Here is a 26,528-nt window from a genome sequence, read left to right as displayed (position 1 = left end):
CAACTTCGGCGGAGCGGCGGCGGCGAGAGGCGCTGCCCCGGCTGGGCGCCGGCGGCGGGACCGGAGCGGGCACCGCGGTGAGGAGGAGGAGCGGGGGGAGGAGGAACGGGGACATCGCCGGTGGCGGCGGGCGGGGTGCCCGGCGGGGCGGAGGTGGTGCCCGGCGGAGTGGACCTCTGTCCCTGCGGCGAGGAGCCCGGGGCCGGGGTGTCCCCGCTCCCTGTTATCGCCCGGCCCGAGCGGCTCTCGGCAGGGCGGGGTTCGGCCGCCTCCGCCGGGACAGCGCCGGGACAGCCCCGAGCCCGGGGACACACGGCCGGGGGGCGACGGGAGCGAACCCCGCCGTGCAGAAAGTCCCAGTGCCCTCAAGTACTTGCATTTCTTCAAAGAGCCGGCTCAGCTGCGGGTTAGAAAACCTCACAAAGTTTTCGTGGTTTGGAGGGACTTTTAAACAGGTGCCGAAGTCTGGCTGAGCCGAGAGGTGCCGGCTCTTTGCCGGGAAGCTGTGTGTGTGTGTGTGTGTGTGTGTGTGGAGGTACTGGACCAAGCTCTAATCGCTCAAAAGCACTGCCGTAAGCCCAGCTGTTATATCTCGTCACCAGGGCTAATCCATACCCCAGTGTGGGTTTAAGCCTGCTGTGCCAGTTTTAGAGGGCTTGACTTCAAGCCACGTCCTCCTCCTGGTACCCTCTCGGCTCGCCCTGGGTCTGTCTGTCCGCACAAGCAGCGGGAGCGCTGGTGCCAAAGGTGAGGCGGGATGGGTGGGCAGGGAAGGGAAGGGAAAGGGGCCGCGGTGCTCTGACCGCTCTCCCAGGCGGGGCTCGGGCACGGCTGGCCTGGGTCACCGAGAAGCGCTGGGTAACTGGTTACGTAAGGACGGGGGATCGAGGAGGAAAGCATGGTTGATGCCGCCTTCTGCTTATGCCATTTTTAAAATCTCTCTGATTCGACACCTGCCCTGCTAAGTGTCTGCAGTGTGGAAGTCCAGTGTTTGTTAACCCCAGCGAGGCACCACGAAGGTCAGTCAGGCAACTTTTGAGTTATGGCAGTGTAACTAGGGATGGAACACACTGTACATCTCCTGATGCTGATACATTAATTAAAACCTGTGTGACAACAGCGCTGTTCACTGCTCACAGAGACTGCTCTCTCTGTGCCCGCAGGTGGGACATGCAGCTGTTCCAGGGGGGAAAGCATAAGCTTTCCCAGAGCTCTGCCAATGCTGCAGGTGATCCCAATAAAGACAGGCTTAAGTTTTCAAGCTGTAAATTTAGCATTCTTCTTTTGGTTGCTAATTTTAGAGCAATGTATATTTTTAAGTAGCTCCTATTACAATGATCTAAGTTTAACACTGGGCCTAGTATTCTGCAGTACAGAGAAAACTCTCACTGTAGGAGAAGTTCTGCAGTGAATCGTGGCAGAGCAGGACTTCGGGGACCTTTGGTCAATATCTTTTCTGGTAGATACTGTAACTAAAGTTCAGTTCTGAACAGAAATGTACAGGTGTCTGTTATGCATTTTCACCTTACGATGCTATGAGCTACTCCTGCTTTCCCAGGAGAATCAGTCCTCAGCCTGCATGGAGAATGCACATCTCACCTGCCCATTCTCACAGCACTTAGTCTGGTCTTCGCCACAATATATGAATAAATAAACTTCAGAGGACCTGACAACAGGTGGAATATGCCTTTGGGTCAGAGTTTCAATCTCTTTATATAACTCTACATATGAGTATCTGCAGTGGATGACAGTATTAGAAACTCCAATCTGTGACATTACTGCCCCTTTAATAACATTGTGTAGTTAGTAGAATAGAGAAAGATGAGCTGGGGATCTCTCAAAGTTTTTAATCTGAAAGCCTTTTGTATTGGAGCCTTCCATCAGATGCTATTACAGATTTATTGCAGAGTATTTTTTTCTGGTGGTTTGAATGATTTTAATAACAGAAAAGCTATGGGTCTGCGCTCCCTTCTGAACTCTCATTTACACAGCTGAATGAATGGTGAAGAATACTTCACATCCTTCTGTCCCGACTGGAAACCTGGCTTTGTAGTCTGCAGAGATCAAAGCAAGGTATACAACTGAAGGTGTGTTTGATCCAACATGGCAAGATCTGAGCAATATATAGGAGTTTTAATAACAAGTCAGTCAAACAGAGCAATTCATTGTGCTTTAATTTCCTGTCTTCTGTAGGTTTAGGTAACAGTTTAGTGTAAGTTGTATGACAGAGTGTTTTTATGGTTGCTACTAGAAACTACATTGTTTCAAGCATGGGTGAGAAATTGGCATGAAAACAGTCCTGTTTTTCAACAAAGGGATCTCATTTGTTTTGATAAGTAGACAAAGTGCCAAATACTGCTCTGCTTCATGAGCAGATTTGAGTAGAGCCCACCCTTTTGCTTCTGCAGATAACACATAGATTACCTTCTGTAGAGAGTGCCAGGCATTAGCAGAGCTCCAAGCTATTGGGCCCTTCCTTCACGCTTTCTTTAAGATCTGCAGACTGGATCTTCATCTGGAGTTAATCAACAGATCTCTCATTTATTTCAGCGAGGCAAATCTGTATTACATTTGTGTAGCTTTGCTGTAGATCATGAAGCTGTACCTGTTAGATCAGCTACCTTGTCTCATTGTGTTTTGGTTAGTGACTGGAAAACATTTTTCTCATTCATGCCTGAACTTGGGGCCCAGTTTGTACTCAATTCTTGTTTCTTTATCCCTCTTGCAATCAAAATGCAGATGTAAAATGCATCAGATGGACTTACTTTCTGGAAGATTGAAGCTCTAAGATTGTATTACAAATTACACAAATACTGGGGAGATAAGAGCAGTACTTTGAGTGTGTTCTCAATTTTAAAGGCTTTCATTAAAAAAAAAAAAAATCTTGTGAGGGCTACCAGCTGTAGAAAATGTGATATATTCACGTATATCATTGCTGTTGTGGTATTTCCAGAGGGCCGCTCAACCTTTCCTTTGGTAGAAAAAGTACCACTTTTGTTTCTTTTTTGTCCTGCAGCACCTTTGGTTCGCTCCGACTGCCCTATTGTCACGTTTACCTAGCGGTGATTTTTAGTCATGCACCTTCACTAAAGGCTTAAGTGACTTGTAACTCTCTGTGGAAACACGGCAGACAAAGAGCCGGTCCCTTTCTATAATGCTGACAATGCCCAGGCTGCTGGAGAAAAGCGAACACAGAAATGGGGCAGCGTGCTGAGCAGCAGCAAGGCTGTCAGGCTTTTTTGGGAGCGCTCGTCAGTCGGAGGCAGAGCTGGGCAGCAGCAGGAGCTGTCAGCCCGGGGCAGGCAGGTCGGACCGTGAGCACAGCCCTGCTGGGGACAGACAGGCATTGCCAGGCATGCCGAGGTGCCACAGTGCCCTGTCGCAGCTGGCTCGCTCCCGTGCTGTCAGGTGCTTTGGGCTGTCCTTAAACACCTGCAACCACGAGGACTTGACAATAAGGTTGCATTTAAAGCATTCGCTTAGTCCCCTGCACTTCTGTTATTCAAAGCTCCTTGGTATTTGTAACAGGGTCGTGTACCTGGAAACGTTTTAACCACTGTGATTTTCAATTTTTTTTTAGTCCAGAAATAGCTTGTGTCCATCACAACAGGGGAATCAGTGTGCTTATAAAGCAAAACACGGTTTCTGCTGTGGTCTATAAGCAACCCCCTGAATGTCCTCCAAAGTTCTCTCTCTTTATTTTGCAGGTCAGAATGAGGAATGCTGCTGTGTTAATATCATGGTATTTGCATTGCTTTTACATTTCTTGATCGACAAGCTCTACCTACTGCTTTTTCCGCATTAATTGCCTTGTAGCATCTCAGGTTGAGGTTATAATAATTTCCCCTGAGATTACAATCACGTGGCAAGTAGCTGTAAACACCTTTGCCTTCCATGTCACTGAACAAGAAGTGAGATTCCAGACAGATAGGAAATAGAGTTCTTTCAGCCCTGGTAAGGTAAAATGCTCTGTTTGGAGAGAATAATGGCAAGTAACTTTAAAAAAATCACAGAATATCCTGAGTTGAAAGGGACCCACAAGGGTCATTGAAGTCTAGCTCCTGTACCTGCACAGGACATCCTGACGTGTCACACTGTATGCCCCAGGGTAGTAGTCCAAATGGTCCTTCAACTCTGTCAGGCTGGTGCTGTGACCACAGGGGAGCCTGTTCTGGGGCCCAGCCACCCTCTGGGTGAAGAACCTTTTCCTGACACCCAAGCTAAACCTGCCCTGACACAACTTCAGGCCACTCCCTTGGGTTCTGTCTCTGGACGCCACAGAGATCAGTCCCTGCCCCTCTGCTTCTCCTTGTGAGAAACGTGTAGAGTGCAGTGAGGTCTCCCCTCAATTTCCTCTTCTCCAGGCTGAGCAAACCAGAAAGTGGTGAAGAACATAGAACAGGGATTCTTTTACAAAGCTATGGTGGACTATATAAATAAAATTGAGAAGGTGTTGGCAGCAGTTTCTTAATTAGAAGAAGTTGCTAAGATTCTTTGGAACAAAATTAAAATATCTTCATCACAAGAGAAATAGATTTTGAGGTTCATCTTTGATGCTGTTGCTACTTAATGCTACTTCATGCAGATAGAGTCAGCAGCACAACCATGGCCACAATTTCTGCCTGAGCAGCTTGTTAAACATTGCATCAGTTAGCACAGAATTCAGAGATGAGTGTAGCCAAACCAATTTCAATCTACCTATGGGTTGCAGTCCAAGCAGGTACTTGATACCTTTTGGTATCTGAAGGACACTGGACTTTCCTGGACAATGTAATCCAAACTTTACTAAAGAAGTAAATAATTTAAAACAAATTTTAATGTGCTCTGCAGATTCTCATTGTCTCTCTTCCCCATGATTATGTGTCTTCTAAAAGTACAATTATGGGGACAATTTAGAGATTTGACCCACTTTATAAATAAATTTCCTTGTTTGTTACCCTGTGGCCTGGCATGTGTGGAAAAAGGCTGAGTATCTTGCATGAGCAAATTCTGCTCTCTGACTGTAACTGTAGGGAACTACCACCCACAAGAAGGGAGGGAAGGCATTTCCCAGCTCCTCAGCCCTGTTTGTTGTATGCTTTGACTGGATGATGACGGATTTTCTGGAAATCTACCTACAGCTAAGTGACAACCTGTCTATTGACATCACTGGATTATGGATTAGGCTCCTATCACCTAAACCCTTTAAGGCTTCTCCTTCTGCTCCTACACAATCACCACACCCCTAAGGCTCTTGAGAGTCACACAGGATTGTCAGCAGCACTCCTGGACTTGGAAGCCAAAGGCAAACCCCAGGAGACTTGTCAGAGAGGATATACCTTTATAGACAGTCCAATTCTACTCTCTTTTTTTTTCCAAATTGCACATTTCCCACCTTCTGCATACTCCTCTCCTATCCTGCAGGGCGTTACAAGCTGGGAGCTAGGAGAAGGATCAATGGAAAGGACTTTTTTATTCTCAGGAGTTAATTTTCTATACTCTAAACTGGCCCTGCTGATTGACTCAAGGTTTATCGGAAAGCAGCCCTGCTAAGTAACAAGTCTTTGCAAGCGGTTATCCAGCCTGCAAGAGGCTGGAGGAGATTGTATCTGTCAGGTTGTATGAACAGCCTCCACTTGGCCAAAGACCAGCCAGAGACCAGGCCAAGGATACTCCCTTTGCTGGTAAAAGGGCTCGGAAGGGCTGAAATCCTGTTTTAAGAAGGTGAAAAAACAGATAAGGCATGTGAATGTTGATATTTCTGATGATTCTGTGGTGCGTTCTTTGGAACAAGAAGAGGAAATCACGTGGGGTAACATGGGAGAAGGTGAGAACGTGGAAGATGAGGTGAAATTGTTTAGAACATGCCCTGAGAAAAGAATGGAGAAAGCTGCAAAGTACAGGAGGAGAAAAACACAGGAATTGCTGACAGTGTAGAGAACAAAAAGGAATTTTGAAGAAAGGCAAAACTAACAGGAAACATTCACATGAAAAACTCTTAGACGGACTTACTAACAATTGCTAAAATTTGAAGCAACCCCTCAGAGGCTGTGTGAGAGAGAGAGAGGTGTTCCAGACTTTAGCATAGCTAGGGTAAATGTGTGCTTAAATCTCTGTGAAGTGATTGGTCACACTTGCAACCAACAGTGTGAGGGGCAGTCTTGTCTTCTAGACAAAGGTCTGGGGTCAATGACACCAAAATCTCAACATGCAGATCTGTTTCTGGAGTGGAACTTACACAAACCCCTCGTAAATTTTGCTTGAGTAACACCAGAATAGTTCATCAACTGGATTGTGTCAGCTGCCAGGATAGCCTCTTAGAAGGAATTAAAAAATGGACTAAGTGTGCAACAGAAAGATCTGTGTACAGCTGGGGCAATGTCTCTTTTTAAACATAATTTTAATGTGAACACTTGGTAAGTGTAAATTTGTCCTTATCTCCAATAAGAAGGTCAGTCTGTGACTTTTGCCTTTCTTTAGCTGTCCACATCTTGCCAACAGTCCTTTGAGGTTTTCCACATGGGAAAGCCATTTTGAGTCAGTTAATGATTAGCCTGTGAACTTTAAATTAAAGCCAGCAGCCACAATTAATGGAGCCCACAGTATCTTCTGCAGGCTGATAAGAGCAGTAGTGGGAAGAGTGGTGGCTTGTTGAGCCTGCTAAATAGAGATGGCCACTTGCCAGCTCTCCAAAAGAGGAGATGATGGATGAGAGAAGGGGAAGGAAACAATCTCATACAAACAAGATTCCCTTAGGAACAGCCAGCACAAGCTGCTTGGAAACACTTGCATGGGATTTTCCTTCATTTGAAAACAGGCCATTTCAACTGCAGGTGAGGTGCTTTCCCTTTATATTCTTCTCATCTGAAAGCAGATTTTTTTTATGGCAGTTAAGTGAAAGCCCCATTTGGGGTCAGAGGTATCCATGTTCCCAAACCAAAAGCAATTCTGCCTTTTACCAGAGCTTTCTGAAAAGCTTTCTGAAAGCTCTGGGACTGGGCAAAGCTCAGGTTCAGCAGACAAGGTATCCAAAATATTTTTATGCTTATTTTCTGTGATAATAGTACTAAGTAAAATGGTTCTCATGCAGAATGCCTTGCTTTAAGGGAGACCCGTGGAACTAAAAACCATAGAGACAGTAAGAACAGCCCAGGATCATGCAAAATCCACATCTCCTTGCTCTCTTTCCCAGTCTGACCACTAAATTCCTCTCTTGCTCCTCTTCTAATGAAACAGCTGGTGAGCTAGGAATAGCTGGAAGGGCATTCCTCAGCTTCACAGTTGTAATGCTTTATACTGATTTACTCCTAATGCCACTGAAGTCAGCAGAGTTAAACCAATGTGAGACCAGGTCATAGCCAGAATTAAAATGCAGAAGGGCATGCTCACCTTCATCAGATAAAGGCACAAATGGAAATAATAATGGTACCTGTAACAGCTTACAGAAATAACTGTCATCACAGAAGCTGAAAAGAAGTAGGAGACTTTAAGTTATTTACAACAGCTTGTGGCCTGTTATGCTCCTCACTTCTGTTAGTGATACACAGGGGATGATCAGACCAAGAGAAAGGTCTTCATCCTTAATGATGTGTAATGGAGAGTGGAGGCCACCATGTAGCAAGATCCAGGTGCATGCTGGAGTGGCAGGATCACGGCTTTGAGGCTGTCAGCACATCAGTTCCAGCCTGAGCTTGTTCCTGTGTCTTGGACAAGAGCTCTGCGTGGTGATGTGGGAGCTGTGAGCTGGAGTCACCCTGGCGAGAGACACAAATGGCAGGACTGGCTGCTCCTCCTCCTCCAGAGCACAGGGATGACACAGGAGCAGGAGTCCTTGCAGCAGCTGCTTGCTGTGGCTGCTGTCACAAGGATAATCACAGCTGATGCTCCAGGACACAAGCAGTGATCACTGCCGGGATCTCTCCTGTACAGGCGCTGTAAACCAGCCCAGGTGCTCCTGTTCCTGCAGTCTCAGGAGAGCATCTGCAGCCTGACACTCTGAGGTAGCTGCTTCTGTGACCTGTGGAAGCTTTCAGCCCTTTTATGTCTGCCTTCTGAAGGAACTGGTATTGCTTGCTGGGAGAAGTAGGCTACAGGACTAGAAAAACCAGTCCTTTCATGCAGTTTGGAAAACTTCCTGATTCTAGAAAAGCCTAAGCATTAGAAATAATCTCAGACATGGGACATTGTACAAACTATCCAGGTTTTTGGAGCATTTTACTTTCATAGCATGAACGTTTTTGAAAGAGAACAGGCTACTTTATGACAAGTGAATGATGCATGGAAGCGTCTTTTCCTTGCAGTCATGGCAGAATCCTGTTGATCATTTTTCATCCAGGGAGTCTGGGAGCTCATGACTCTCAGCTCTAGTGGGAGTACTGTGTAGTTACAAGATTTTGGTGATTGTTATTGTCACTAGAGGCCTTAGCCCCCAAGGTGAAGCTTAAATCAAAAGCATATTTTCCTCCATTTCGTGTCTGTGTCCCAATAGTGAGGATTTGCTCAGGCCCTGCAGAATCAGACTCTTTAATCCTTTGCCCTCAGGTTAACTTTTGACGCCATGTCCTGATTGGGCTGCTGCCAGGAGTGGCCTTTCTGTAATCCCAGCTGCAATCATCATTTGTGCCACCCCTTCTCCCCAGGGGCTAATGGAAGGGAGCAACAAGGCACGTAAGTGCACTGTGTGAAGAAACAGATGCTGTTTTGCTCCTGTTCAGCTCCCTAGTGCCTGTTTTGGATTCCATTGTGTTTAAATACAAGTACAATAGGTAATAACTTTGTTCCATGCATTGTCCTCCTGAAGGGACAACATGAAGGGATTGGCTGGGTGGAGTTAATTCCATCTTTTTCTGAGCTGATTTATGTGATTTGTTCTAAGTGCTGGGTAAGTCCCCAGAAGTAGAAACCTCTCACTTAGAAGTAATAACAATTTAAACCTTGGTATGCTTCTGCTTCCTTCTCAGAGCAGCCTCAGTTCCCTTGGCACTGGTGGTGGTGCTGAAGGAGTGCTCCTTGCAGCAAGGCAAATAATTGGACTTCAGCTTGTAGAAGCTGGTGTAGCCTGTGCTGCATGCAGCAACACATTTGCTAAATAATGGTTAAAGCTGAGTCTGGCCTTGAAGCTCAGGTCCCTGTGAGTGCTGCCCAGGCAGGGGAGAGCTCTGCTGCTGATGTTACAGCACAGCAGCAGCAAACCTCCCCAGGTGTATTTGGCCTGTGTGGCAAGGTTTTGGTAGTGATGGAGGCTACAGCAGTGGCTCCTGTGACACACTGGCAGAAGCTTCCCCCATATCTGGCAAGGCAAATTCCAGATGGCTCCAGCAAGGACCCTGTGCTGGCCAAGGCTGAGGCCATCAGTCCAGGTGGTTGCACCTCTGGGATAACAGGTCTGAGAAGGGGGAAAAACAAAAGAGCAGAAGCTTCTGGGAGACAGAAGTGAAGATATTGGAGAGCAACAGCTCTAAATACCGCAAGGTCAGTGCAGAAGGAGGGGCAGGAGGTCCCTCAGAGAACGGAGCAGAGATCCCCCTGCAGCCTATGGTGAAGGCCATGGTGAGGCAGCTGTACCCATGGAGGTTCAAGGGGATGCAGAGATCCACCTGCAGCCCATGAGGGATCCCATGCCAGAGCAGCTGGATGCCCAAAAGAGGTGGTGACCCCATGGGAAGACCAAAATGGAAGAGGCTTCTGGCATGACCTCTTGGAGAGAGGAGCTCATGCTGGAGCAGGTGTCCTGGCAGGACTTGTGACACTACAGGGAACCCACACTGGAGCAGCCTGTTCCTGAAGGACTGTACTCCCTGTGAGAGACCTGAGCAGTTCATGAGGAACTGTAGCCCACGGGAAGGACTGACACTGGAAAGGTTCATGGAGGACTGTCTCCTGTGGGAGGGACCCTGTGCTGGAACAAAGATGGATGTGAGGAGTCCTCCCCTTGAGGAGGAAAGAGTGTAGAAACAATGTGTAGTGAACTGACCACAACTCTCTTTCCCTATCCCCCTGTACTGCTGGTTGGGAGGAGGTACAGAATCTGTGAGTGAAGCTCAGCCCAGGAAGAAGAAAAGAGTGGGGGAAGATGTTTTAAGATTTGGGATTATTTCTCACTATTGAACTGTGATTTGATTAGTAATTAACTAATATACCCAAGTGGAGTCTGTTTTGTGCCTTACAATAATTGCTTAGTGATGTCTCTCTGTCCTTATCTCCAACCATGAGCCTTTCAATACATTTTCTCTCTCCTGTCCAACTGGGGAAGGGAGTGATAGGGCAGCTTTGATGAGTACTTGGTGAGCATCAGCTTCAACCCTCTGCACCAGGTCACTTAATTCTGGCTCCTCTCTAAGGATCTCCTGGCTAGAATGTATCTCCCAGTTGCTGCAAGGTCATGCCCTCCCATGAGAGTTCAGCCAGGTGAGCCTAAGCCCCATGTGTGGGCAGGAGAATGCTTCCCCAGCCTAGCCTGGAGGGAGCAAGGTATCCTTGTAACCTGACTTAAGGTGTAAGGACTGTGACTCATTTTAATTGCACGGTGAGTGGAAGTTTAGGGAGACGGTGCCTCTTCGCCCTCTGTCTCACCCTCTGAGCAAGCTGGAGGCTACAAGTGAGATTTCTCAAGGTGCCCAGCACCAATTGTTTTCAAGTGGTTATTTAGTGGCAATTTTAACAACAGACTGGAGGGGTGGGGAGGGAAGAATGTTCTCAGCTGAGGTGTATTGATGATGGCACTATTCTCTTTCTCTCCCTCTTTACCCTCAACCCACTCCCAGCAAGGACACACAGAGCATTATGTCATTGGCATCCTGGTTCAGGTGGAATGAGCCCCCCAACCGCATTTCCCAGAGGAGCCCCACAGAAATGGTGGTGGAAACGCTGATGATGGAGCTGAGCTGGCAGATCAAGCAGGCAGAGAAGCAGCAGCGGGAGCGGGAGAACGAGTACCGCAAGATCAAGACGGGGGTGGACTACGGCTGGCTGGTCAGCTACCCCAAGCAGAGCTACGACATCAGCCCCGGAGAGCGCCTGCAGCTGGAGGACATGTGCACCAAGATACACCCTTCCTACTGCGGGCCTGTCATCCTCAGGTACAGTAGAAGGCCTTGCCTTTCCCCCTTTCCTCTTTATGATGTGTGAGGAGAGCGTGAGGGTTGCTAGGACTGACAGAACCAAAACTTGGCATCCTGTATCGTGAGTTGTGCTGGGATAGTGTCTTCATGAGAGAAGGGAAATCTAATGTTTAAAGTCAGTTTGACACAACATCATTTCCTCCAAGAAGTTACAACATGCTATTTCCCTCTGACATTGGCTTGAGTACTTCATGCTCCTGAGTAGCCAGAGCAGCATTACCTTGCTTGACAAACAGGTGCCATCTATGTATTGTGATGGCTTTTTTTTGCTTCAGGCTTTAGAATCTTAGAGAAACTGAGGTTTAAAGGGACCTCTAGAGGGAGGTACTTCCACCTCCTACTTGGAGTAGGGCCACCTTCAAAGTTTGATTAGGTTGCTTAGGGCCTTGTCCTGTCCACTGTTGAATATCTCTGAGGGCAGAGGTTCCACAGCCTCTGAACAACCTCCTTTGGTGTTTCCCCCCTCTCACTGGAGCCTTCTTGATTAAAGCTGTCCAGCAGGTCTGTTGAGGCACCTGTTCCCAGTGTCCAAAGTAGCCAAAAGGTGCTATTATTTTTTTCAGCCTGTGAGCCAGGTATTCCCAAAGAATGTCTCCCTTCCCCACCCTCCCTCTTCACCCTAGACATGGGGTCATGGGATGCAGGTGGGACATGCAGTTGGCTTGAACAGCCAAGTGGTACTTCTGACTTCTGCAGTGAAGATGTAGGCACAGCCTCTCAGGCTTGCTGTTGAGCCTTTCAAGTGCTAGGCTTAGGATTGCTGCCTGCCAGCTGAGTGACCTCCAGTGAAAATGCCTTTAGAAATCGATCTAAGCCTGCTGTAGCATCCAGACTGGAAGGGAAGGGTGTGGCTCTTTTCCTTTTGGGGTGGCTGTTCTAAGATAAACTCTTACACTTGGCACAGTGAAGGCAAACTTGGCAAAGTGAGGAACGGTGACCCTGAAGTGCACCTTAGCCAAAGCAAAGTTGTGAAATGGGCCTTTATAATCACCTTCCCCTGTTCCAACATAGTCTTCAGCTGGGATTAGAGGGAACACAGTCCTTGCAGGACATATACTGGAGGGTTCTCACCACCTTCCAGTCCCTCACTGCATATGCTGGCTTCTGTTTTCCCTTGAACAAATGAATCTACAGCCTCTGAATTGCAACTGTAAAAGTTCTGGAAATAGCTGGTCCTCTGTCTTACAGTGGGTGTTGCCAGGAAAGAATGCTGAAATTACTTCTCTCGTCCTCATCTTCCCTGGGGCTGAACCTTGGAAACAACCTGGCACACAGAGCCTTGGCTCTTGCAAAAGTTGCCATGGTGGCAGAAGCAGAGATTTGGGGTCATTCAGTGACCAAGACCTCTCCAGTGAGAATTTGCTGGGAACAACACCTGCCTTGTATTTGTGTAACTCCAAGCTATGCTGTAAACAAGCCACTTCAAACCCTTGGGATTCAGAGCTGTCTTTATCATCCCCAGGGCCACTGAGCAAGGCCTGTCTGGCAAACAGGCTATTTCCATTTCCAACAGGATTTGGCTGCTGGAGTGGGGAGGCCCCGAGGTTCATCCTCTTCAGGAAAGTATTAAGCTGAACCATATACAACTTGCTGCTCTGATATTTCTTTTTTGATTGAGACAGATCATGCAAGATGTGTGATTTCAGTGCAGCTTGTAATGCTCCTTCACTGTTGTTCAGGATTCAGCATACTGATGGCAGTAGATAAATGTACCCAACAGCGTTGGTGGACTCTGTGTGAGCATGATTGAAAAAGGCTAAAACCACCCTCTTAAAACTCCTTTTACAAATAGGGTGCTGTCATAAATTGTATTACACTATGATTCAAGAAGTGGCACATTTTACAGAGCTTGTGTGGTTAGCAGAACCACACTAAAAAAATGAGGATTTCATAACCTTTGTTGGTTCAGTTCTGTGACTGAGTAGGGACTATCACAGCCACAAAAATGGTGGAACTGGATTGCATCAAAGGTCTGGCTGATCTGATGTACAGTTTGTATGTGACAGAGTGGCCAGTGGTGTTGGAACCCTGGAGGCTGAAAATTTCAGCAGTGACATCAGCGCAAGGAAAAGAGCAAAGGAGAAGGAAGCAAATCCAACAGCAGGGACAATTACACCTCATATATAGCATCCAACTTACTGTGCCTTGTAACTGGGAGACTTTTGGAGCCACAAGTGGACCTTATGTCCATAATTGGCTCATGTGGCTTTTTCTTTCAGCTGTTTAGGTTGTGGAGGCTTTTCTCTTTTAGAACACATGGAAATTTATAACATTTTGGAATCCTGTGGCAGAGTTCCACTCCTGGACTACAACTCTTTTATAAAAAAACCTGTGTTTTGCTTATCTTAAGCAAATGTGTCCTAGTTTTATTCAATAATCCTTTCATCTTGTATTGGAAATGTTAAGAGTTGACCCATCCTCTTTTCTACCTTCTAACTGAGACCTCTGTCATTCCATGGAATTTTCATTGCTGGTGAGGAACAAAGAAAAAGAATGGGGCTTGCCATGTTCGGAGCAAAAATGTACAGGAGAAAGAAAGAAAAAAGATAGAGCCTGCAATTTAAATGAAAGCCAAAATTGGATAAATTATCTTCTCAGACTGTGAGATAAAATGGAGATTTTAGTATCTTCCTCGAAATTTCACAAGATGAGTATAATAGGAATGCAATGAAACCTCCCCATTTCCAGCGAGGTACTTTAATAACAAGATCATTGCATTGCTGATGCTTTCTCTCCAATACTCTGTGACTTCCTAATAAGTAGCAGCTTTTAGAAAAATCTTCCACCAAAAAAACATTTGTGAGCTTACACTGGGAAATTCAAATGCAGAGCGTGTACCCTACTGGAGTCCTTGGTTCTGACTGAAATAGTAAGCTTGATCCTTTCCCTTCTTTTTTAGATATTTGAAGAGCTGAGGTCCTTTTTGAAGTCCTTTTTGCACTTGACAAGCACATAATTCTTAAATAACACAAGTGGCAGGCATCTTGCAAGACTGCAGAATTTGTTTTGTTTGTGTCATGCAAGGTCTCCTTCTTTGTAAGAATCTGAGTTCAGAGATGTCACTTCATTCTCTAAAGATCTAAATGATTACCCAAATTGTCCTTTTCTGTGGGTATGGGTTCATTTGCTAAGAGGCAAAGTTTCTCCAGATTTATTTCTTTAGATGTGGAGGAGGCTGGAAAGGAGCACTTCACAAATGGAAGAGGGTTTTTTTCAGATCCAGACTGCCTATTTTTTATTTTGGGTCAATAGAAACTTCTCTTTGAGTCTCATGGAATTCTGAAAGGATTCAAATACACTGCAAATAGCATCAGTATCTGGAGACTCTGATTCATCTCATGCAAATAAAGCCATTGCATTCAAGAGTAACTTAGCTTTAGGTTACTGGGTTAGAGATCGCTGGCTATTTAAAATTAAATCCTGGAGCTGAAGGAAATGACAGTGAATTTGGTGAGGCCTGTTGTACCTAACTACCATGGTTAAACTGAACAAGTAGAATAGTATGTAGGCAACAAAAAATGCTAGATTTTCCCCATCTTTACTCAGAGCTTTAATCCTAGTCAGAGTTAGATAAAGTCTGTTAATTTCTTTCAATTTCAGAAAAAGTGAAGCAGTTTGTTTCTGTCCTCCTGTGCCCAGAAGGCAACAAAAAAACTCCATAGTCTGGAAATGTAAACCCGCATTTTGGTGATCTGAGTTGTTATCAATATCACAGGCTAAGGACTGTAATTTTCTATGGATGGTGTAGAGCTGAAGTGGCCTTCCTTGTAAGATTGAACGTAAGACAAATTACTAAAATCAGAAGTGGACTTATTTACAATTATGAGCTTAAGTTTGAGGTGATGTGACATGAGTGTTGCAATTAGTGTGAATGCTGTAATCCTTTGGGAGTCAAGGAGCCTTCTCTAGCAAAGCTATTCATAGCTTTACCCTATAACTAGAATTATTGCTCAAAAATATAGATTCAGGAGTCAGCAGCTAATTATTAGCACTAAGCAACCCCACATTTTCTTTGAATGATTAAATCTACTTAGAGCTCCCCATTCAGATGGGCGCTAAGGAATACCCTGAACTATAAGCACATTGTTTAGGTCCATGGACTTTCACTGGATTTAACAGGTCTTTAGAGTTCAGGCTGTGCTTAGGGAACCTACTGTACGGGGGACCTACAGAATAGCACAGGCAGGTGACAGAGCTTTAAAAAGCAGTGCCAGTATGAGCCAAGCACGGCTGGATTCTGAAATCTGACAGCCCTGTAAAGCAATGGAAGGATCACAGTTTAAAGAACAAATTCGTTTGAACTCTGATTCAAACACTGCCTGGACTGGGGAATGTGCTCATCCCTGTGTATGCCTATACACCCTCCCCAGAGCTGTGCTGGGTCAAGGTGAGTTTTTGTCACGTCTCAGGCTTCATGACTTGCACGATGTATTCCAGGACAGCTACCAGCAGTTCCACAGCTTGAGCCACAAATGTGATAGAGAGGTCTGCTTTTAGGATGACTAAAGAAACCCTGTTGAGGTGTTTCTGGACATGGTTGTGCAGTTGCCTAGTTTGAAGCTATCCCATGCAAAAGTGTAAGGGTGTTAACCTGTGCGAGAAGACAGATAAGCCTTATGCAATTTTGTGCTCTTAACCCCACTGAGCAGCTTTGTGTGGAGTTTGTTTCCCAAGATACAAGGCCATACTCCTTGATTCCAGTGGTTTTCTGTTTTTACATACTGGGTGTTCTGTGCAGAGAGCAGACTGCTGGATCATCCAGCACATCAACTGGTGTTCACGGGTACTGGGGAAGAGGGCTTCGGTTATGTGTAGGTGCCTGCAGCAAAAACATAACTTTTTTCGTGATACACAGACTGGTTTAGCTGGAGCTCAGCCCTGATAACCTGTCCATCTTTTCTCCTGAGAAATATTTGTGGTGTGCACTCCTTTAGGACTTCCTACATGAGCTTGTCCCTTACACGAGCATGCTGGTACTGAAGTTAGGTGAGTATTAATAAAGGGGTGAGACTAAAGGGGTCTCTCTCCTGTTAGGAGAGAAAAAAGGATCCCCTTTCCCTTCTCCATCAGAATCAGGGAGGCTTTTCATTGTGTGACTGGCTGACAGTCTTTTGGATTGCTTTCTCTTTGTTTCTTAGACCTACTCAAATCCTTAAGAAGTAGTTATGGTGTTGGTCCTGAAAAGTTGGAGGTAAATCTTAACAGCAGTGTTGACAAAACTAAGGTAAGAAGAGTGCAAAGAGGCAGATAACTGTGCAGGTGGAAAGTTACACTGATTTCAGAAAACGATTTCAGCTGGATTGGTTGGGAGTGTTATCAGCAACACAGGGCACTAGCATTAGAGCTCTCTGCACAGGGGGTGTATTTGCTGTCATATCATCCATCTCCTCTCTTGTTGCCAGAGCCAGGCATTGGCCCAGTAATAGCCTGATGCATGCTGCTCCCTGCTCTGTAACCACAATCCAGCAGTATGACACACAGCCTCTGGAAGTGAAGGCAGTGAGGAGGCCTTTTGGGTGCACAATTGCCAATACAAAAGAGGAGGATGTAATGATATTTATATATATAATATAACAGTGCCTCACTTTAAAACACACATTGAAGTAAAATAGCAGAATGACTCATTTTTGTTCACCTCTGCAATAGAAATCCTTTGAAGCTGCTTTCCCTGATATAATAATAAGAATGTCGTGAAAACTTGAGTTTCTATGGATTCATTTGTCTATGCTTCAAATAGGATAAAGGGAAAAACGAATTTATTGTGAAAACTGTATTTTGGGCTCTTTGATAATGCAACTGCCATGCCTCCTCAGAAGGCAGAAAGGAAGCTTGCAATGTCCAACAAACCTGAGCTCCTGCTCTTGTCTGCTAACCCTCAGCAAGAGATCATCTCTTGCCCTTCCAGGCTCTGCACAATTCAGTTTGGCATCACTGTGCCAGCATTTAAATATGAGCATGAACTACAGCACTTCAGAGGCTTTTTGCACCCAAACATTCAAAGTTTAGAGGTTTTTGGTGAGGGGGCAAAGGAGAGGGATTTAGAACTCATCCAAAGCAACTGAAACAATTAAGAAATATTTTGGTGACTTTGGAAGGTTTTGTGTCCAACTGCTCTGGCTTGACACTGGTGGGGACTTGGTGCTGACATTGAGTCCCCTCAGAAAACAACACTGGTGTCTCCACAACTGTACCCATAGCTGCCAGTAGTTGCTGGGAGAGAAATATCAGGGATACAGCTGGGTGTCATGATGCATGTCCAATTTCAGGCCTCCACAGTTGGAGTCAAAATACATAAACATGCAAAAAGTCTTTCTGCTTTCTCTTTGGCTTGCTTCCTGTCCTTATTATCTTGGATGTCCTTTGGCACACCATTAGGCAATTCAATTCCATATGTGCTAAACTCCTTCTTACATTCCTGGGGCTTATCAAAACCCAAGAAGCAATATCTTACTCTATCAGCTTCTGCTTATTTAAATACAATCCTACTGTTTTCCATCCCTGTTAAGTTCCATTGGAGAAAAATGTCAAAATGCTTACCTTATACACTGTAGCTTCCCTGGAGTACAAATATCTGGATTTTAATGAAGTACTAGTTTAACTCTGCTTGCCGGTACAATTTTACATTAAGGACTGATTATTTATGAGAAGAGTAGCCATATTACCCTCTGTCACAAATGCATACTATTACAGAATAATCAGAATACCTACGTGACCGTGTGTGAGCCTTGGGAGTGGACCCCACACTCTCCAGGCTGGGAACAATTCACCCAACATGGTGTCAGGAGTGGCATGATCTCTTCATTGCCCAGCCAGTGGCCCATTCAGTGGCTTCAGAAAAACTGTTCTGCTCTGCATCTTTTCTTCCTCAACTGCAAAATAAACAGTGGTGATGCTTCACTTCCTTGGTATTAAGCTAAATTTCAAAAAACTCCATTTTGAGCTCTTTGCTGAGAAGGCACTGAAGTAATTCAGAGTTATCTAATTAGGTCCAGCATCGTGCTGCCAACCAAGACGTTTTCAGCTGAGCCAGTCCTTTATCTTACAGAAATCCATAGGAAGATGAAATATTATTTCACTGAAGGTTGAATATTGAAAGACTACCAAACAAAGTGACTGGATTTTCCTTTGTCTAGAGGCCATTGGGTAATGCTATTGGGAACAAGAATGGAAAACAGGGGAAGTCTAGTGGGGCTTTCCCTGGTCTATCCTGAGCTTTTGGTAAGCTGCAGTTCAGGGACTACCTCGAGCAATGACGTGAATTTGGACAATCATGTTTAATCATCAGTGATGGGGACATTTTCCACAAACTTGTCCAATAATTTTATTTCTCAAGCTCTTGATAGCACTGAGTTCTGGTTTAATTGGTGTTGTGTGAAAAGAGCACTTCCTTCTGTTTCAAACTTGCCCTCTAGCTTTGTTTGGTTCTCCCTATTATTTCTTGTGCTTATAAGAAACAGTGATTCATCGCTTCCTTACATTCCCTGGCTTACTTGTGATTCTAAAGACCTTGGGCGTATCTTCATCGCTCCTCCTTTTTGTTGTTCCTTTCAGTCCAGGGAGTCTCATTTAGCAGGAAAGTGCAAGTTCCAAGCCTAGCACAGCGATTTGGCAGCAATCTGTAATTTGATGTCTTTAATCAAAGCTGTGCCTTGACTGTGCTTCCAGGTTCAGGCAAGTTGTGGCAGAGTACGAACCAGAAGCGCAGGAAGTATCCCGGCTCTTCCGCTCCGTCCTGCAGGAAGCTGCTGAGAAGATCAAAGAGGAGGAAGAGGCCAAGAAGCTTGCAAAGCAATGGAACACAAAGAACAGAACCAGCCTCTCCTTAACAACATTTAAATCTCGCTCCAGGATTTCCCCATTCATCAGTGACATCAAGACCATCTCTGAGGATGTGGAACGGGGCACCCAGCCCAACAGGAGGGTTTGGAGCATGCCAGAATTTCGGAACACCAAGGATTTCTGACTCTGTACTGAATAAGGTTTTTAGACACTGATATTTCAAAATTCCAGTTAACCCTTTTTAAACTCTACTGTTTCTTCTTTTTTTCCATCTCTCTTTCCCTGCCTGTCTCTGTCTTGGAAGCTGTGTCCGTAGTGAGCACTGCTGATGCCTGCAGTCTGTGACACCATTTATAACAAACATGGTAGCCTTTCCTTTAACTCAGTAGCTATTCAGTAACCTTAAGGGCCAGGCTCACTTACTATCTCATTTTTATTACTGCTTTCTTGTGGAAAATGAATTAGTTTTGCTATGTCTGTCTTCTCCCTTTCCCCTCCAGCCTGGATGTAGTTATCTATAAGAACTTTTGGCTCAAGCTACTGAGAGCTGCTGGATGGACCAATCTTGCTGAAAGCAAGACAGCCACTTAAATGAGTGAGGCTTGCAGGATCAGGCTTGTGAGTTAAAGCTAGTATCTGATTTGGAACTGCACTTCCTTTTCCAGCTAATAGCCCTTCTCAGTGCTACAACAAACTTCACAGGTAACCTCAGCACTGCTCTTGATCCCCTTTTTTGCTGACAGTTCACAATGCAACCTGAGTAGAAACAGACCCAAGGTTTTTGAGGCTAAAGACCAATCATGTTCCACAACCACCAGTTTATGCATGTTCAAGTTTCTTGGGTACTTTCTCTTTTGTGCAGGCAGAACCCCCTGAACCTTGCACCTGCAGAGTAGATAGAAATTTATCAACCTGCTGTGTAGACACACAGGTGGATTCCTCAGTGCTGTGTCAAGTGCTGTTCTGGGGCCTCAGCGCTCAGTGTTGCTGAGCTAAGTGCACCTCCCTACACCCCAGAAATAAATCAGTGGGGTGAAATCAATGTTTATGGCCAAGCCTAACAGAGGGCTGAAGTAGAATATCCCTGTAAAGGAAAGGGTGAAGGGACTCAGCATTCCTTTCCAGGGCTCTCTGTACAGTGGCAACAGTTGAGATCATGTGAACTTTCTGCTGCTGTAAGTGACTGAAGTGCTCTGGCAGATGAAGGTTCTTCTGAGACCTTGAAGAGACAGGAAAATGCCACTAAGGAAAAGCTGCTAAGGCCCTAACTCAGCATCTGTAGGGAGAGCTCTCAGCAGCAAAGGGAACAGTAGGGCACATTGTGAAAAGTCAAGTGTCCTGCGGAGAACCCAAGGGCTAGGATGCTTTGTGGTGACCAATTGGAGATGGGGAACAAAGAGAGGGTTTGCTTCTATGACTGGCTTTTGGGGAATCATCTCAGTGGGGTACAGCCTCCTGGAGGACCCAGGAGCTTTGTTGTTCTTTTGTCCGTTTCCAGCTATTTTTCCCTGGGGATCTTTGCAACAGCATGTGGGTTCTATAGCCAAGATTAAAACCCTTTGAAGCTGTGCCAGTTCTGGGAAGAATTCCAGTACATGAAATCTATCCTAGACTAGAAATGTGCAGTTTCTTCCAGAGATGGAGGAAGGCAGCTTAAAACAAAGATCAAGATCAACCCTGTAAGGGCTCTCTGAGCCTGAGATTCTGACTCTTCCTCTCTCCCCTCTGGGCTATGTAAGATTTTCTATGTAAGTAAGGCTTTCTTACTAGCACCAGGCTAGTTTCTACCCCTTGGTAAACATTGCTGGCAGCAACCCTCCTAGGGACAGAAAGCAGCTCACTTTTAATCAAAAAGTCAGGGCTTCCAAATACAGCATCCAGTTTGGGACAGGCTATTTCAACTCGAGGTCAATGAGAGAGAGTTTAAAGCCTTCTGACAATCAGCTTAGTGTTTTTCAGCCATATGTCCTTGTGAAGTAATGTGACTGTGTAGAGGAAGTAAAAACCAAGGCTTGACATACTTAGCATAGCCTTAGCTGTCTAGAAGATGTAGGATCTCTAGCAAGGGTGTCACCAGCAATTCCCAGAAACAATTCTAGTTTGGAAAAAAGTCAGCCATATTTTTTTTATATATTTGCTAGCCACGGTACAGTACTGAAGGCTGAGATGAGTTCATGAATTTCATGCTGCAGCTCTGTATTCATATTATTTGCACTTATGTTCTGTTTGACACTTTCAGTATTGACCGCATCGATGTGATGTTTGATGGACTGCTGGGACACATGGGACATTCTGACACACTGCCACAAAACCCTTTGTTACAGCACAGTGTCAGTAGTATGCTCACTCTTTCTTAAGGGGAATCAGCAGTAAGTAACCTCCCTGCAGCAATGTACTAAGCCAGGGAAATCACTGAAGGGTGTTCACACTATCACAGCAGCCTGTGATCGTGCTGTGCCCTTCATAAACAACTTCCAGCTGGCAGACACCATTCTCGTGCAGCAAAGGGAGACAGATCTGACCTTTGGTCAAAGCCCTGCATGTTATGGAGGCCAGGCTGTGGCAGTCCTTGTGACAGTTGTTTTGCCTCAACTTACCTCTCATTTCTAATTCTGCAATAAAATGTAATGCAAACTCTTGAACAGTATCAGTCTCCCTGTACCACTTCTGGAAGCTACACTGGGCACATGGTAGGAACTGATGATGGAGGGATATTCAGATACCAAGCGGTGAGAAATCTATTCTTACTCCATGCTATATGGTGCTCTTACAGGGGTAGAAGTAGTACCATGTTTGCCTGCAGCCAGCTGCTTGGAGACTGACTGTGAGCTCCTGCATTGTGCATGCAGCAGCAAGTACTGAAGCAGAGCTGGGAGGTGATCAGGGTGCACAACTGCTGCACTGCTTGTGGTGTTCATTTTTCTTAGAAATGCTGTAGACTTAACCTTAAATGATCCTTTGGTCTCAGCATGCAGCAACAACTCTGCACTCATGTTTGCCTTGTCCCAATTCCACATTTGGCATGGCTATATTAGTGTCAGTTCAAATGAGGAACATGAAACTCCTGACTGTCCCCACCTACTGTGCTATGGTCCATGGCACTGGGCACACACAGCAGGCTAACCCGATTGTTTCTGGCTAAAGCCAACCCAAATGATCCATTGCAGGTGGCTCACAAACCACAAATCTGGACTAATGGTGGTCTGAAATAAACTCTCATGAAACTTGTGGAGTGTGAAGATCAGGTCCTCCTTGGTAACTGTCTGACTACAGCTCTGCTTCTCCTGGCCTGCACTACCTTCTAGTGTAAAAACAACAAAAAAATCCTGATGAGACCCTCTGATCTGTTTTTAGCACCTCCTGAGAGCTCATCCTGTGTCTTAATGCTTTGAGAATGAAAGGTTAACTAGCAGCACATCATCACTAACAAACAAAAGAGAACCGAACAAGAACCATTCTAAATCCTCAAACATTTCTTCAGAACTGAGCAAGGCTTTCAGTATCAGCTCAGAGCATCACTGTTGCCCCGTTGCTGACAGTGTTGTGCTGTCCAAAGGACGTTGTCACACCCAGTAAAAAGCAGTCCTAGACTTGCTATACCTTCTAATAATTAATGGCAGCAGCTCAGGCACACTGCTCAGCTTCTGGGGGTCAGCACTCCTTAGAGCCACTGCTCTCACAGGGAGGCTGTGCAGCCCTGCTCCTGTGGCTTCTAGAGATGAGCCTGGCCACGGGCCGTGTCAGCCAGAAGGGATGTGCAGGCAGGAGCTGAGGTTCCTCACCCACATCAGCACAGAGTTCAGGCAGCTGTCATGCCATGGGGAATTGGAGTAAGCTCTGAGGGAAATACCTGTCTGCTGACACTGCACTGTTTATACATTTCAACACAGAACCTTGGAGAATTAAAGCAAAGCTGTGGAATATAAACCAATTTATTTGTACTTGTTGTCTTTAATTAAAGATCTCCTGAAATATAATCTGTCTATATCTAGCCAAACACAACAGCTGTTCCACTACCCTACTGTGTATGTATCAAAGCAGGAAGGCACAAATGGTAAAGGCACTTGATTTAAACAAAAACCCCTCCATCCTCTCTCTACAGGCTACACATGCAACTGCCCACCTTCTATCTTGCTACCTCTACAATCAGATCTCAAGATATAAGGTGATAAATAACCAGGATTAAGCAATTGCAAAGGTCTGAAGTTCTCTGAAACTACACGGGCTGCAGATACAACCTTGAATGGAAGTCTTCATCAATGTGCTTCCAAGCACGTCTTACATTAACCAGTATTACCACAAAAGGAGATGATATGGGAGACAAAATGGGTGTTTTGTCTCCAGTGACTTTTGAGTCACTCTGTTGATTCCATACCTGATCCTGTGTACTGGAACACTTTAATATCAGCAGATGGCCCCAGATGGCTCAGGACTCCCTGTGCTAAGCATTATATATACAAAGCATGCATGTGTTTAACAAAAGGGAACCTTTTTTCCCCCACATGAGGTATTAGTGAAGCATGAATTGCATTGCTTAGCACATTCTGCACATCGGACAGATGAGTGGTTCCAAAAGGAGACCGTGTGAGTACAGGGGGTTAGTAAACCACAGTGCTCAAGCACAGGGCTTGAGCTACTCCTTGCCAGAAGCTGTGGACAAGCAAATCTGTGTTGCTGCTTACCCTACTTCCCCCAGACATTGCTATGGCCCTCTCCTAGAAGGAAAACTACAGTTTGACTGAATGGCCACTCTGATATTCCTGTGTTCTGCTACACCTCCCCGCCAAAGCATATGGTACTGTAGTTCTGCCCAAAAAGCATTGTTAGAAGAACTGGACTGCATCCATCACAGCTTTTTTGGTTGTGCCCTGCAACAGAAGAAGGACTATTAGGCCTCCCTCAGTTCCACTCACCTGTGCCAGCAGAGACATCGTAATTTCAGTGCCTGCCTTTCCCTGGTACTGCTGTCTGTGTGTGGGCTGTGGGCACAAGGGACCTCTTGTTCCCTTTGCGTGGTCAAACAAGCCATGTCTCAAGCTGGCTTACATCAGAAAGATGCTCTGCTGGCCCTGGGTGCTGAGTCTTGGGCCCAGGTCTCCATGTATTTTCTGTGCATTTGCTGCACAAAGATATTCTCAGACTAAGGGAAAATCCTTACAGGCTGAGATCTTAAAAAACACAACAGAAAAGTGAGAAAGGGGCCTACAAGAACTCACTGTACACACTTGTCACTGGACACTTCATAATATTATAAATTGTTAGGGTCCTGGCTAGGATTATCCCACAGATTATAGCATTTTACCTCTATATTTTAGCCACAGACACATATTGCCTTTACCAAATAAATGTTATCTAACCCAGGACAGAGACACCAAAGTGAGGAAAAGAGCTTCTGTGTTTTTGACATCAGAGTGTCTGCTCTCAGAATGTAATTACTATTACATCTGTTTAGTGTTCACAATGCTGTATCCTGAGGCATCTATCAGGTCACAGTCCATCTACAGTACTTTTCCAACCTGATTCTTTCCAGTGTCAGGTTGCCTAAAGCAACAAATTGCACTTAATTTGGTCTGAAGACTATTTAAATAACTAGATGTGCTATGAAGCAGTGACACTGAAATACTCATGTTGGTGAGTGTTCTTTCTATATTCTGGCACTGGTATTTAGGAGATGGAGAAGAGCAGAGTGCAGTTTCTGAAGAACTCAGCAGTCATAGGTAGGGTGATGCACTTCCAGGCCCCTGCTGGCTCTCAGCAACTTGCTCCTGTTGCATTCAGTTACTGAGAAGTTAAAGGCTTCCTTCTGCCTTTGGCACACAAGCACCAGCAGAAGAGACCATTGTCTGTCCTCAGCGCAGCCAAGGGCAAGAAAGGAACAAAGACTGGATTAAATTCATGGGACAGCACTAACACACGTTCCCCATAAACAACCATCATTAGGTATTCGCAGGCTAATTATAGGGTTTCAGAATAAGAAAGTGCAAAGCCAACCTCCAAAGGTAAAAAAAAAAGATTTCTGTGACATTCCAGCTGGACAGCATTGCCACCTACCGGCAGATATTCCAGCACTGACCAAGCAGGGAACAAGCAGCATCTTCCTAATCAGCTTCCTCTCCGGAAAAACGCAGATTCCTCACTTTCACACCACTGTTCTGCCACCCCTGAGTGGACGATGGCACCAGTGGCCAGCACTGGCATGGGAACAGCTGCCATCATGAGCACTGTGCCTCTCAGGCTGGGTAGTAATGATGTTCTTCATGCTGCTCCAAAGGGCTCTCAAGAGGCTTCCTTAGACCCCTCAGCACCACGTCCTGCTCGTCCCTCAGACAACACCACGAGTCATACTCCTGAAGCACAATTTAAGACTGAAATTGAGCAGGCAGGGAGAAAAAATACCTGTTTTCAGCAGGCAAATAAACCACAATCTTTTGCACTGGGCAGTAGTTTTGATGATTAATTTTGTCCAGAGATAGAACTAGGTAGATCGGTGTTTGCCAATAATTTTAAAAAGCAGGTCCTCAAAAACTCATCATGCTACAGCTTCAAATATAACCAGGTGCAAACTGAAGGATTGTCAGGTGTGCCCAGGACCTCATTCCTCCAGGAAAACCCACTATGACATAAAATCCAGCCATTCCACTGAGTCCTCAAATGACAGGGGAGGTCCCAACCTTGAGTATTGAACCAAAACTTTGGAAACTTGTTTCTAAATACACACAGCGAAGACCATGAGGAGTGTGTTTGACACATGAAAGGACATCAGAGCTCCACCAGCCATAAAGGCCCTTGCCCACACCAGGAAAGGTTCAGCAAGTGACCCCAGGGCAAGTCACTTCAGCCTCTCTGACCTCTGCTCATCCGGTGTGTAGAGCTCACTCAGTTTTTCTGCTGCAGAGGATGACTGGGAATGATACATCCCTGCAGCAAGAAATCCCGAGTACACCCAAACAGCAAAACTTGCCCAAGTTTAACCATACTCAATATTGAACTGTTACCAAAACGGCAGGGCCTGCTCAGCCCTGCAAGAACACCTTAGTTCCATGGAGCCAGGTACTTCCAAGTCAAAGTGGCATTTATCAGTATTTCCTCAGCTTTTCATCTCTGTTACATTTTTGTGTGGGCAAAAGAGTGAAGTTCAAGCCAACTTCAAAGGAAATGAGTAACAAATGATTGCACTGCCCACAAGAACTGGCTAGGATGGAATACTTTAAACAGCGCCAAGGAAGATGGGCACAGCAGCAGCAGTTCAGAAAATGTGTCCTTCCTCTCCTTTCCATGACAGTGACTTCTGTTTCTGAAAACTCTGCTGCTAAAAAAAAAAATCAGTCGAGTTCTGTGTGATTCTCAGAATGGAAAATGGTGCAGACCACCGAAGGTGAGTGTGATAGGGAAGACTGTCACACACGCACACACACACAGACTCACACAAAAGGCAGGTTTCACATCTAAAAGACTTCTGTTACTCAGCATTGTAGGAAGAACCTTAACTTGCCCAGCCAGGTAAGCTTCTACAGCCCCTGCCTCACCACCTGACCTCTGCCCCACTCCATGACTCCTGATGGCAGCCTCTCTCCACCCCTCCCTCACACTTTTTCCACTGCTCCATTGTTCCAGCTTTCACCTTTGCCCACAACATGCACTTATTGGTAG

The 26,528-nt window shown here is 45.5% G+C and overlaps 1 protein-coding gene across 2 annotated transcripts; it reads left to right on the top strand.

Moving 5' to 3' along the window:
- RD3 (RD3 regulator of GUCY2D) lies at positions 1 to 22,809 on the top strand. Of its 2 annotated transcripts, none has more exons than XM_066316147.1 (3): positions 1 to 77; positions 10,743 to 11,057; positions 18,765 to 22,809. In XM_066316147.1, the coding sequence occupies exons 2-3, from the start codon at positions 10,762 to 10,764 to the stop codon at positions 19,060 to 19,062; spliced, it is 594 nt and encodes a 197-aa protein (XP_066172244.1). In that variant the 5' UTR covers positions 1 to 77; positions 10,743 to 10,761; the 3' UTR covers positions 19,063 to 22,809. The 2 variants fall into 2 exon arrangements, with proteins under 2 accessions (XP_066172244.1, XP_066172243.1); XM_066316146.1 differs by lacking the exon at positions 1 to 77 and adding an exon at positions 527 to 747.
- The last annotated feature ends 3,719 nt before the right edge of the window (positions 22,810 to 26,528 follow it).

The sequence above is a fragment of the Sylvia atricapilla genome, chromosome 3, assembly GCF_009819655.1.
Source record: "Sylvia atricapilla isolate bSylAtr1 chromosome 3, bSylAtr1.pri, whole genome shotgun sequence".
Lineage (NCBI taxonomy): Eukaryota > Metazoa > Chordata > Aves > Passeriformes > Sylviidae > Sylvia > Sylvia atricapilla.
Note: the sequence above shows the minus strand (reverse complement) of the source record. Positions and strands in the feature narration are given on the sequence as shown.

Excerpts from the sequence above, each read along its gene's own strand:
- RD3 (XM_066316147.1), top strand. The coding sequence starts at position 10,762 with ATGTCATTGGCATCCTGGTTCAGGTGGAATGAGCCCCCCAACCGCATT. Across the intron at positions 11,058-18,764 it reads TGCGGGCCTGTCATCCTCAG|GTTCAGGCAAGTTGTGGCAG; the intron begins GTACAGTAGAAG and ends CTGTGCTTCCAG.